The following is a 13,340-nucleotide window of genomic DNA, read 5'->3' on the forward strand; positions in this document are numbered from 1 at the left end:
TCTTGCCCCCAACCATCTGGGTCCTCATTTTACTGACCTCGGAGGGATGGAAAGCCGAGTCAACCTTAAGCCAGTGAGAATCAAACTGCTGGCGGTGGGCAGAATTAACTTTTTCTTCACCTAGCTAGACACAAGAAAGTTGTTAGGCACGTAAAGGTCTGAAAGATTGAGGAAGTAAATGTGAAATACTTATGATATATGGCAATAGCATTAGCAACTTAGACTTATGTACCGCTTCACAGTGCTCTACAGCCCTCTCTAAGTGTGTGTGTGTGGGGAAATCTCATATTGAATGATGTGGGTTTGCGCAGGAATTAGATAGAGCTGGTTTTGCCTTCACTTGTGCCGAAATGATGTACTCAGTAAGGTTTTGCACCGAGACATTGGCAGGTCTGGAGTGTTCATGCTTTGGTTGGGATCGTCAGTCAGGACGTTGGAGATATAGAATATAGAATAATGAAGTTGGAAGGGACCTTGGAGGTCTTCTAGTCCAACCCCCTGCTTATCATCAACATTTCTCTTGTTTTCTCTCTCAACCACTCTAGGGTAATTTCAGTAAGACCTGCGTATTTTGGGTGGAAGGAACAGGTAACGACCAAATGCAAACCAGCCTCAAAGAGCACCAAGTACTGTACAGTGCAATTATTTTTTGTCTGTCTTTCCTGCTTCCTTTTTCCTTTTAGAGTGACCCCCATTCCATCTCTCCTCCATTACTCTGTCATTCTCCAACTTTGCCTCCATAGTTGCGTAATACGTTTCTGAGGAAGAACTGACGTGAAGGAGTCCGATCACACCTTTTCCAACTAGCATATTTTATTAAAAAGCATATGTTTTTATGAGGTGTCTCTTACTTTTGACATGGGATGGGTTTTAGGAGTGGTGCGATGGCCTAGAGGTAGAGCTCTCGCCTCACAATCTCGAGACTGTGGGTTTGATCCTAGGTAGAGGCAGATATATTTCTCTCTCTGGGCAGGGTGAGAATATACCAGCTGAACAAAAAACTCCACATTGGTGACAGGAAGGGCATCTGGCCAGTAAACACTCTGTTAGCTTCATTCAGTTGCCCAGACTTCACCCCGCAAGGGATTACGGGGTCTTTAAAAGAAGATGAAGATGGGATGAGTTTTTATAATGAGGTAGGCTGTAACTTGCAAAAGGCAAAGCTTATGCCTTTTGACATGCATACATTCTTAGAAAAAACGTGCGCAGATTCCTCCTGATTTTAGGCTACCATAGACTAACACGGGTCTCCCCCCCCCATATAAGATTAATAGGTGTGGTGTGTATTTCTATGACTGGGAAAGGTTGAAGAATATACACAGATACCTCTTTCAGCTAGGCAGGTACTTAGCTCTAACTGATGTCTGCTGATCCTTGTAATGTCATTGTTATATTGCCGATTTTCAATACATTTTGCATGTCATGTTTTAGGCAGTAAAACTGCAGATGGAATTTGTGCATTAAAACTCGGGGCCAGTGTAACTGCTTATGAATGGATATGTGTACACTCATGCGCATGGACACACACATGCCTTTTGAGTATAATTGATGATGATAAATGTTTGTGGAATTTACTCAATAGAACAGCAGAATAAAATATTACTGGAAGATTTATCTAAGATTTCATTTGACAAATTATAAAGACATTTTTAGAAATGACTATTCATAGATTTGGAAGAATGTAGTAGTAGAAGACATGCCAAAAGGGAGAACGCTGGAATTATCTTGGTCAGGAAGAATTGTCTAGATTTTTTTGGGGTCTTCGTAGGAATACTTCGGGAGATTAATGAATATATTTTGTAATCTTTAAATCAATTTAAATGTCTCTCTTGTGATGGTTGATGAGTTTGTGTGTCATTACCCAAAGAAAAATCACTTTTACTTAATTTTGGATAACTCACCCAGGTTTGTGATACACTGCTATAGATAGTGAAGATTAACACAACCTTCCCATAAAGTATTTTTTCCTGGATCAACCTTCCTGTTCTGTTAGTTATTTTGCAAAATAAATGTGAACGGCTCAAATGTCCTATGGGACATTTCAGCCGAGTTCATACAACAAGCTTAGACTTAAACTTGGGTTAAGAAAATATAATGGTTGGGTTTATCACAAATGTTATACCCGAAGATGTAAATTCAGTCCATCTTGATGGGAGAACCTGGTTCATTTACTAGATGCTAAAATGATCATCTCACAGCATGTTGAATGACAAATTAACCAATTCGCTACGTTAGTTGAGCCTATACAGGTAATCCTTGACTTATAGCAGTTCATGTAGTGACCTTTCAAAGTTAACAACAAAGTGACTTGTGACCATTTTTCACACTTACAAGTTTGGCAGGTATCCTCATGGTCACGTGATCAAAATTCAGGCAACTGACTCATAGTTATGACGGTTGCAATGTCCCAGGGTCACATTTTCTGACAAATAAAGTCAACAAAGAAGCCAGATTCACTTAAGAACCACATCACTGACTTAACAACTTCAGTGATTCACTTAAGAACTGTGGCAAGAAATTTCATAAAATGGAGCAAAAAAAAAAATGGAGCAAAACTCACTTAACAAATAACAAAAGTTTTGGGCTCATCTGTGGTTGTAAGTTGAGGACAACCTGTATTATGCATTCTTTAAAAAAAGAACCCCAAACAGGCAGCTGTAGCTATGGTATTTTTCTTGAGCCAGGTGCTTGTTTTTCTCCAGGAGAGGACAACCTGGGGGAATGGAGAACAGAAGGCTGTGAAACTGACGCCAGCCAGGAGAGCGTTGTTGTCTGCAAATGCAACCATCTGACCTATTTTGCAGTTCTTCTGGTAAGTCTGTTGCTCTTCAGGTCTCTGGTGCATCAACTTCTTCTTGAGAAGGTGTTCTGGAAAATTGGAATGCTTTGAATGCAACCTTTGCTCTGTTGAAGGCCCCTCCATAGAAACAAAGTTCTCCTGACCAGAGAACCTCAGTCTTTTTCCATACGGTTCTTCGGCGGCCATCTTGTAATGCCACCTAAAAGGATGCACAAAGTGTGCCCAGTTCTAGTTTTACTTAGCACGAAATTGAATCCCAAGGGAAGGCAACAGAGAAGTTATTTCTGCCAGGAGTTTGCACAGTCATGCCATTTGCTTGCTGGAGAGTAACAGTCTAAGGTAAGAAGAGGCAATTTTGGAGGATAGAGCAACTCTAGAATTTGGAAAGCATGTGATGGATGCATAGGGTGCACTCATGGAACACCCATTGCCTAGAAGGGGCACTAATGGTTAGTTCTCTTCCACTCCAGAGAGCCCTTTGTGGACTCTTAGACACAGCTAGAACTCATGAAGATGATAGAGGTTGCTGCTTTTGCCTTGTAGTAGGTCAACTTCTGAAATAACTATGGAGATTCTCAGTCATCCAGGTCATGGTTGTTCCAAAGCTGCTTTTCCAAAAGGCAATTTCGGCTTATTCCTTGAAAACATTTTGCTTCTTATCCAAGAAGTTTCTTCGGTTCTGAAGTACTGAACTCATCTTGGATGGGAAGTAAAACATTTTCAAGGGGAAAAAAAAACCACCAATCAAGTCCAGTTGACCTTTGGGTCAACATCCTATAAGTAACCTTTAATCTAAAGAAACTTTTTAAACTATTCAGTGGAGCAGAGAGTCTGAGAGGCCCAGGAGCAACACCTGATGAGCACTGGTGCCCTTGAGAGCCATGTTATCCACTCCATGCAACAACATGAGTATCTGCTGCCATCTTGCAAACACTTGGTGCATTAACACATTGACTAATGAAAAGAAGCACCAGGGGAGACAGGATATCAGTCTTCCAATATTTGAGGGGCTCAAGCTATTTTTCAAAGCACCTGAAGGCCAGACAAGGAATAATGGATAGAAACTGAACAAGGAGAGATTCAACCTAGAAATAAGGAGGAATTCTCTGACGGTGAGAACAATCAACCAATAGAATTGTGTGCGTTCAGAAGCTATGGGTGCTTTGTCACTGGAGGCTTTCTAAAAGAGAGTGGATAACCATTTGTCTGAAATGATGCACCGTCTCCTGCTTGAGCAGGGGGCTGGACTAGAAGACCTCCAAGGTCCCTTCCAACTTAGAAAGACCACCCCAAGAGTACTGCATCCAGCTTTGGTCACCACCCTATAAAAAGATGTTGAGACTCGAGAAAGAGTACAGAAAAGAGCAACCAGGATGATTAGGGGACTGGAGGCTGAAACGTACGATGAACGGTTGCAGGAACTGGGCCTGGCCAGGAACTGGGCTTAGGGAAGAGAAGGGGAGACAGGAGAGCAGCCTTCCAATATTTGAGGGGCTGCCACAGAGAGGAGGAAGGGGTCAAGCTATTTTCCAAGGCACCAGAAAAGGAATAATGGATGAAAACTGAACAAGGAGAGATTCAACTTGGAAATAAGGAGGAATTTTCTGATGGAGAACAATCAACCCATGGAACAGAAACTGCCTTCAGAAATTGTGGGAGCTTCATCACTTGAGACTTTCAAGAAGATATTGGACTGCCGTCTGTTAGAAATGGTGCAGGGCCTTCTCTGTTGATCATGCTTCTTGACTGGATACTACAATATCTAAAAGATGTGTAGGTCCAGGCCAGGTTTCATCAATTTCAGATAGTGTGGTCTTTGCTGATGGGGGATAATGGAGGTTGGAGGACAGACGTTTATTACTGTCAGAGTATATTCATTAACTGGCAGAGACATAGTTAACAAAGTCAGCAAGTGAGTAAGCATGGTAACAGACCAGCCAATGACAGTTGACAGACTGGGTGGCGGTTTGGCTCTGTGTGCTTTGCTGAGAATTGAAACGGAAACTGATCTCTGTTCTGAGCCCTCTAAGCTGCTACTTGTGTTTTTGCTTATGTTATGTTGAAAGAATCTACAAATGGTATTGTAAACTTTACTCATCTTAATATGTTTATAAAGAAGTTAATGATCCTGCTGAATCAGTCTGCGTGTTTTCTGGATTTGAATTTCTGCTGCAAACACTTAACAATTACTTATGCAAGAAATACACATCCCTTTCCTTGTAATTGGCCCTGCCATTTCTTCTTGCCCCTCTTATTCAGCAACTGTCTTCAGAGCCTCTGGACGAAAAGTTACTGGTCCCTTTAACCTATCTCAGTGATATTGGCTGTGGAATCTCAGCGTCGGCTTGCTTCATCACCATCTTCTTATACCTTTTCACCAGGTAACTACAGAATCCTTTCAGGGTCAGAGAAAGACTCTCCCAGACAGAATGGCAATGAGGGACACAGAGAAACAAGGATATGTCAGTTTCTGGCTTTAATTTCTTGGTTGCTCTACAGGGTCATTTGACTGAGATGGGCAACTATCTAATGGTTTAAATAATGTAAAGTAATTGAATTTAGAAAGGGAAAACAAATGAAAACCCAGGTAGTCCTCAATTTACAACAGTTCATTTAGTGACCATTCAATGTCACCATGGCTGTCATGCCCCTGTTGGAATCTGTTCCGAGGGGAATCTGACAGGGAGTAGGAGTGTGGCTTTGGTGGCTGTGGAGAAAACTGGGGAAGGGCACAGACCGGTTGGGCATTCAGAGGAAGACCCAGGCCCAATCCCCTCTTCATCCTAGGGCACGGAGGGAGGAACGGAGAATGGAGCAAAGTGGGCTATGGGGAAGAAAAGGGCCCTGATTCCCTTCATTAGCTGCAGCTGGGAAAACAGGATTCAAAAAGGACATTTGCGCACAGCCAAAGATTTTGGTTTGTCACGTCTTATCTGGATGCTGGCGTCCTCCCATCTGTGTGTATTTTATTATCTTTTGACGCCTTCAATCCCTTATCCTGCCCTGTCTTGTTAATTGCTGCAGCGTGGTTTGTGTTGGTTTTTATTTACAATTTATATGTACTTTGGGTTCGGAAGGAATTTCTTCCCTTTAAAAACTGTTCTTAGGAGAGTTTTTTCTCCAGCCGATGATAGGGGCCAAGTTGGAGGAATTAAATGGACTTTACCTACTTTTGTGACTTTGTTGCTTTTGTGCCACGCCCCTTTGGGTCATCACAATGGCACTGAAAAAAAGCGACCCAGGACCATTTTTCATACTTACGACTGTCTCAGCATTCCCATGGTGACATGATTGACCTTCAAATGCTTGACAACTGACTCACAGACATGACAGTTGCAGTGTCCCAGGGTCACGTGATCCCCCTTTCCGTCCTTCTGGCAAGGCAAGTCGTAAAATGGGGCAAAGGTCACTGAACTGTCTTGCTTAGCATGGGAAATTTGGGGCTGAATTTGTGGTTGTACATTAAGGACTACCTGTCGTATTTCTCTCCTTTCCGGACCCCCCCACTGGCTCCAATTCTCCAGCTGATCTTCTTCCCCTTTTCTCCTTGTAGGAAACCCTATCACGATTCCACCACGAAGATCCACATCAGTCTTCTGGGCGCCCTTTTCTTTCTCAACACGTCGTTCTTGATCAGCAAGACTTTGGTTGGCCATCCATGGGGGTGCAGGATCCTGGCTGCCTTCCTCCTCTACTCCTTGCTGTGCAGCTTGACCTGGATGGCCATCGAAGGCTTCCACCTCTACCTGCTGGTGATCAAAGTCTACAACTCGTACATAAGACGTTACCTGCTGAAGCTGAGTGCTGTTGGGTGGGGTAAGGATTTGTACGCTGCCCGTATTGGAAAACACATCATTGTGAAGTCCCCTTCTGAACGTCTCTTATTCGCTTCCCAAAACAAGAAATGGAGCTTGTGCATCTGGCTGAAAAAATAGTTGCCCCGAGCTTCTCCCCTGAGAGAGACAAGTCACACAGTGGTGGGATTCATCATTTTTTACTACCGATTCTGTGGGCGTGGCTTGGTGGTCGTGGCTGGGGAAGGTGACTTCAAAATCCCCATTCCCTCCCCACCACACTAACCCGCTTTGCAGCTCCTTTCTCCTGGGCAGGGCAACCAAAGAAGACCCAGCCGATCAGCTGGGACATAATGGAAGGAGAGAATAGAGGGGAGTGGGGCCAGTCAAGAAGTGGGACTTGCCGGTTCTCCAAACTACTCAAAATTTCCACTACCGGTTCTCAATCTGCCTGCTTTCTTTACCTGCTTTTGGATAAAAGTTGCTCTTTTTAAAATAAAAAAATAAATATTTCCATACATGGTGTGTTGTGAGTTAATTTTGTGAGTTTGCTTGCTAGCAAATTTTGTGAATTTGTTTGCAAGCAAATTTTATATGACAGACTCAGGCAATAGATTGCAGAAAGATAGATCTCTGAGTGAATCTGTGATTCTGTGAGCAACTCAATCTGCCTGCCTGCTTTGCCTGATTTTGGGTAAAAGTTGCTCTTTTTTAAATAAAAAATTTAATATTTACGTAAATATTTAATATTTACATAAATATTTATCCACAAGCCACGCCTAGCCAGTCACATGACCACCAAGCCACGCCCAGTCAGCAAGCCACACCCAGCCAGTCACATGACCACCAAGCCATGCCCACAAATTAGGCCACGGCCACAGAACAAGTTGTTAAGAAATTTGAACCCCACCCCTGCTCTGTTACATCTGATGATGGTGGACTGTGGCGCATGAAAGTTGCCGCCTTTGAATAAAATGTCTTAGGTGGAAAAGGTACAAGCAGATTTAGAGAGAGAGTGGGGAAGATTCTTTAAACATTGGGATGCCTTTAAGTAGCCCAGGCCACAGGATACCTGAGAACAACCTGCCTTCCATCTGGACACTCACCATTTGTCCTCCTGGATCAAAGGCTGCTGTTGTGGTCCATGAGCGGCCAGCAGAGCTGGCAGCAGACTCGGACAGTGAGGAGGTTGGGGAGGAACATGGGCCACTCCTGGAGTCTGGGGAAGGCTCTGATGAGGGCTCTGCATCGGAGGCAGAGATGGGGCCAAGGCCTTCCAACAGTTATCAGCTGCCTTCGGAATCGGAGATCAGCAAGACAGAAGAACAGCTGGAGCCTGTTCCCAGTGTGCGTATGCACAGAGCTGCCAGAAGAAGGGAACAGCTAAGGAACAAGGATCGACTTGGGAGTAAAGGCTCAGGTGGACAGTGAATAGCCCCTCCCAAAGGGTATAAAGAGGAGCGAAAGGGGAGTGGGGTTTGCAGGAGACAATTCGTTCAATCCATTAGGGTGTTATCAGTTGAGGACTACCTGCATATGCCTGTTAAAGTCTTATTTTTGGAACCCATCCCTGTGTATTCCTTCATTCTGCAGGGTTCCCTGGAGCCATAATCCTGGTCAGTTTCCTTAGCATGCAGAACGTTTATGGTGAGCATGACGTCAAAACCGGCTCTCAATACAAGAACACGTCCATGTGAGTAGCAGGGAAGCAGCGGCCTCAGATGTGCAGTTTTAACTCTTACATATTATAGACAGGCCTTGACTTACAAGATTTGTTTAATGACCACTTGAAGCATTGAAAAAAGCGACAGAGTAGAATAGCATGGGGCCTTGGAGGTCTTCTAGTCCAGCCCCCTGCTCAGGCAGGAGAACCTATACTATCTCAGACAAGTGACTGACCTTGTTCTGATCCAAACCTGGTTCCCAGAGAGCAAACACAAGACAAATGTACCAGCACAACCTTTTAACGTTTCATTTACGAATCCCGTTTCTTCACAGATAAAAGGCTGCTTCTAACTAATTAGCTCCAATAAGGAAGAGCCTTGCCAAGTTTTTGCAAGGCTGCCAAGAACAACAGATAAAGTTCCTAAACAATAAATCAAAGAGTCTCCAAACACCAACTCAGATACTCCAAACATCCACAAGGCTTGAGTGCAAAAACGTCTTTGCTTCCTGCAAAGAACTCCAGTTTCTCAGCTGGCTTTTATCTCCTCAGGGAGGGCCCATCACCTTGCAGCCTTACTCCCGAGTTGCCCATGGTGCTGCAGCTGCTCTTTCCTTCAAGCAGCCCTGCATGCACGCGCACTGGGCACAGGCTCCTCGGGGACCTCTTCCTCACTGCTGCCAGCCTCCACAATCCCCAAAGGCAGCGCTCCGCTCCCTGATGGTCCTGGCCCCATCCCTGCATCACACGCAGGGCCCTCATCTGAGTCCCCACTCTCCGAGACCTCAGCTGTCTGCAACTGCTGTTGGTGAAGCACAACAGACCTCGACTTACAACAACTCATTTAGTGACCATTTGAAGTTACAACGGCACTGTAAAAAGTGACTTATGATGGTTTTTCACAGTTATGACAGTTACAGCATCCCCCTGATCACATCATCAAAATTCAGATGCTTGGCAACTGACTCACATTTATGACGGTCGCAGTGTCCCGGAGTAACATGGCCCCCTTTTCTGACCTTCTGACAAGCAAAGTCAATGGGGAAGCCAGATTCGCTTAACAACGGGGTGAATCACTTATCCACTGCAGTGATTCACTTAACGACTGAGGCAAGAAGGGTCGTAACATGGGAGAAAACTCCACTTAACAAATGTCTCACTTAACAGCAGACATTTTGGGTTCAATTGGGGTCGCAAGTCGAGGACTGCCTGTATTTTGCCTGGCATGCTTTTTCATGTTACAGTTCTGGCCCAGACTCACATTTCTTTTATGTCACCATCCCTGTTAGTTGAGCTCGTCTTCTTGTTCCACAGTACAATTCAGCCTGCGATCCTCTCCTTGCCTTTTGGGGAGAAGACAAGTTGGACGTGAGAACTTCTAGGAGCATCCTGTCAACATGGGCGAGATAGTGAAGAACAACTCGGGGTTGTAGTTCCATAATGTAGTTCCCTAATGACATAACCAAATACCTGGTTGCTCATTGTGGAAGTTGAATCCGAAAGTCCTTCCATATGATCCAGGAGAGTTCTCTTTATCTCGACATCTCCCTGAAAGCAAAAACAAAACGAAACAAAAGCAATTTCCACCAACCTGCCTTCCATGGAGGACCTGTATACTGCACGAGTCAAAAAGAGGGCTGTGAAAATATCTACAGGTCCCTCACATCCTGGACATAAACTGTTTCAACTCCTTCCCTCAAAATGACGCTATAGAGCCCTGCACACCAGAACAACTAGACACAAAGACGTTTTTTTCCCAAATGCCATCGCTCTGCTAAACAAATAATTCCCTCAACACTGTTCAACTATTTACAAAGTCTGCATTACTATGACTGTTAATCTTCTCATCATTCCTTATCCCACATCCCCTCCCACTTGTGACTGAATGACTGTAACTTTGTCGCTTGTAGCCTTACTGACTGTTTCCTACTATGATTTGATTGCTTATTGTACCCTATGTCTATCATTAAGTGTTGCACCTGATGATTCTTGACTCTTGGCGAATGTATCTTTTCTTTTTATGTACACTGAGAGCATTTGCACCAAGACGAATTCCTTGTGTGTCCAATCACACTTGGCCAATAAAGAATTCTATTGTATTCTAAAAAAAAAAATCTATTCTGTTATCCTGCAATGAACAGATACATGAAAGAATAATTTCTGCTTCATCAAAAGTTGAAAATTAGGTTGCATTCACGCGGTGGACTTAGCCAACTCAGCTAAAAATGTAGACACCACATTCCAGAACACGATAAACCTAGCTGACATCACTGTTCGTTAAACTGTTTTGTTTTATTTTGTTTTAATGTGTGGTTCAAACCTGGCCTCTTTGGTGCATCAGCTCTGGTTAACGCAGAGAGCAGATTGAAAGTGTTGTGCGACCTTGGCTTCTGACAGATTGACGCCAGACTTTTCTTTGCTGCTCTTGGAAACACAAAACAGTATCTGATCCCTGGCTGTCAGGATTCCGGCAGTTCCCCCCATTTAAATCATGAGTCTCAAGCCAAACTTCCAAAACTTCAAAAGGATTTATTGGGAGTTAACATGTCCAGCACTGCCTGGGTGTAGCTGACTCTGAGACACATAATTCATTGTCACCCTTGACCCTGGTTTTCCCCCACCCCCTGGGTGTATTGTAATTCATATTCTCCAATGGGACACTTCCATAGCCCAGAGTCATCAATCATGCTCTCCAGTTAGATGTTTGCATAGCAGAAACTTCAGTCACCTAGTTACTATCTTTGAAAACTATTTATGGAGTGCAGTTTCAGTTTTGCAAGCTGCCACACTGCTCCCCCTTCCCTTTCTGTTGGCAACTCTAAAAAGACCAGAGAAATATTTTATGAGTTGTCACTGGGTTTTCTTCTCTTCCAGGTGCTGGATCACCTCCCCCATCTTGAACCACATCACCTTTGCTTATGTTGGTGGTACCGTATTCTTCAACCTGGTTATCTTGGTGATAGTGATGCAGAAACTTAGGCAGCTCAGAGCTCACCCTCTTCATCGGCCTAAGAAACACACCTGCAAAGACGTGGGAACTGTTCTTGGGATGACTTTCCTCCTGGGGACCACCTGGATGTTGGTCTTCATGTCCTTTGGGGTCTTCTTAGTGCCACAGATCTTCCTCTTTACAATCTTCAATGCCCTCCAAGGTTTGTAAGATGGCTGAGACCCTACACTCCCCCACCTGGGAATGGGGCAACTTGCCATGGCCAACTTGTTGCAGCCAACTCATCATCATGCCCAATTCATCATGGCCACTTCATCATGGCTAACTCACCATGGCCAACTCATTACAGCCAACTCATCATGGCCAACTCACCATGGCCAACTCACTACAGCCAACTCATCATGGCCAACTAGCCATGGCCAACTCACTGCAGACAACTCATCATGGCCAACCAGCCATGACCAACTCATCATGGCCAACTCGCTAAAGCCAATTCATTGTGGCCAACTCACTACGGAACAACTCACTGAGGGACAATTTAACAAATCTATTTAATTATTTAAAATAAATAAAAAATAGTTTAAGTTTGCCATTCTCATTTCATTATGTCCCTTTTTCTGCATATTTTCTTTAATAATTTGATTCTATCATTTCTTTGGTATTAGTATAAGTCTTGTTCCATGGCGAGTTGTCCTTTGGCAAGTTGACTGCAGCAAGTTGGCCATGATGAGTTGGCCATGCAAGTTGGCTGCGGTGAGTTGGCCATGGTGAGTTGGCCACAGAGAGTTGGTTGTGGCAACTTGTCATAGACCCGCCCCCCCACTCCACCCCAGTATATTGCCGTATGCAAATATTCTACTTCCTTTCTTTTTTCCTTTTCATGCAGGAGCCGTCATCTGTCTCTGGTATTGCTTTTTACGGTGTCATTCGGCATCCAAACACTCACCTGGATTCTCTCAGTCATCTGCTTTGTGAAGACCCTGGACCAACGAAAGTCTTGAGCATTGCACCAGATTCAAAAAAATACATGCCTGCGTGAGAGACAGTACAACAGCATGAATCCTGACTACAGGATTTTCCTGTCTAATACAGGATTGGGATAAATAAATATCCGGGCAATGCCGGGTTATCAGCTAGTTTATTTATTAAATCTATATGCCTCCCATCTCTCTGACAGCCCTCGCACCAACAGTGAGGCAGAATCAGGCTCAGGGCTTCTGTGTCTGTTCCCAACCACAGTCTTAGAGGCCCAGTAAGTGTGAGCTCAGCAGTCGTAGGATAAACGAGAAAGCAGATGAGAAATGCTACATTGCCTTATTTCCTTTTGCAATTGATATGCCAACCATTTGTACAAATTCAAAGTTTCTCTGCTTCGCGTAAATCATGTTTATTTCTATTTCTCTTATAGTTAACACACAAAACTGTTGCTATGAAAGGCTGACTTGTTGCAAAATATTTTTCTTCCCTGGAAATTTCTGTAATTCCTCTTCTTTCTTCTTTATCTCATTTAGAGTCACTTCTGTTTTCTCTTCCTTCTGCTTTTTATGTTTGCTGTCAGCTTGAATAAAAGGACCTCTCGACAAAGCTCTACTCACGTTATCTTAACATCCGTACCTTTACTGTGTTTATTTTATTATCTTTATTTTGAGACCATTCTCAATAAATTTTCAGCTTTTTTTATAGTCCTCTTTATTGTTTTATTTTGTAAAATAATGTCTCATTCATCTCTCCTCTGAAGGCACAGATCTTCCTTTTAAATGTTAAAGTCGCCATACAGTATGACGATCTGAAAAAGCTTTGGGCCATATTTGCTTCATTGACATGGCTAAATTCGTAGCAATGCAGAACACAGAAATATGAGTTACAATCACAACTGACCCCATCCATAAAGCATCTCACCCTGTGACTGGACCCAATTTTACAACTGTTTCCATGGTGGTAGTTAAGGGAACATGACCGTTATTAAACAAACCCACCATTCACGATTCAGCGGGTTTTGCCAGAAATCGGAGGTAAATGCCACTTCCTGGCAAAACCATCAAAAACTGCCATCACATGACCATGGGGTGTGGCATGAATTTACATGCTGGTTGCCCCAAATGCAATTATGTGTCATGCCCCTGTCGGAATCTA

The 13,340-nt window shown here is 43.7% G+C and overlaps 1 protein-coding gene across 1 annotated transcript in view; it reads left to right on the forward strand.

Moving 5' to 3' along the window:
• ADGRG5 (adhesion G protein-coupled receptor G5) overlaps positions 1 to 12,890 on the forward strand; it is a 31,751-nt gene extending 18,861 nt beyond the window's left edge. The window contains exons 7-13 of the mRNA XM_026714477.2: positions 546 to 588; positions 2,703 to 2,812; positions 5,060 to 5,181; positions 6,354 to 6,616; positions 8,188 to 8,287; positions 11,132 to 11,409; positions 12,094 to 12,890. Coding sequence (XP_026570262.2) covers positions 546 to 588; positions 2,703 to 2,812; positions 5,060 to 5,181; positions 6,354 to 6,616; positions 8,188 to 8,287; positions 11,132 to 11,409; positions 12,094 to 12,182 — 1,005 coding nt within the window. The 3' untranslated portion in view covers positions 12,183 to 12,890. The remainder of the gene's footprint in view (positions 1 to 545; positions 589 to 2,702; positions 2,813 to 5,059; positions 5,182 to 6,353; positions 6,617 to 8,187; positions 8,288 to 11,131; positions 11,410 to 12,093) is intronic.
• Positions 12,891 to 13,340: the final 450 nt, after the last annotated feature.

This window comes from Pseudonaja textilis, chromosome 11, assembly GCF_049901715.1.
Source record: "Pseudonaja textilis isolate UNSWEBS1 chromosome 11, rPseTex1.2, whole genome shotgun sequence".
Taxonomy (NCBI): Eukaryota; Metazoa; Chordata; class Lepidosauria; order Squamata; family Elapidae; genus Pseudonaja; species Pseudonaja textilis.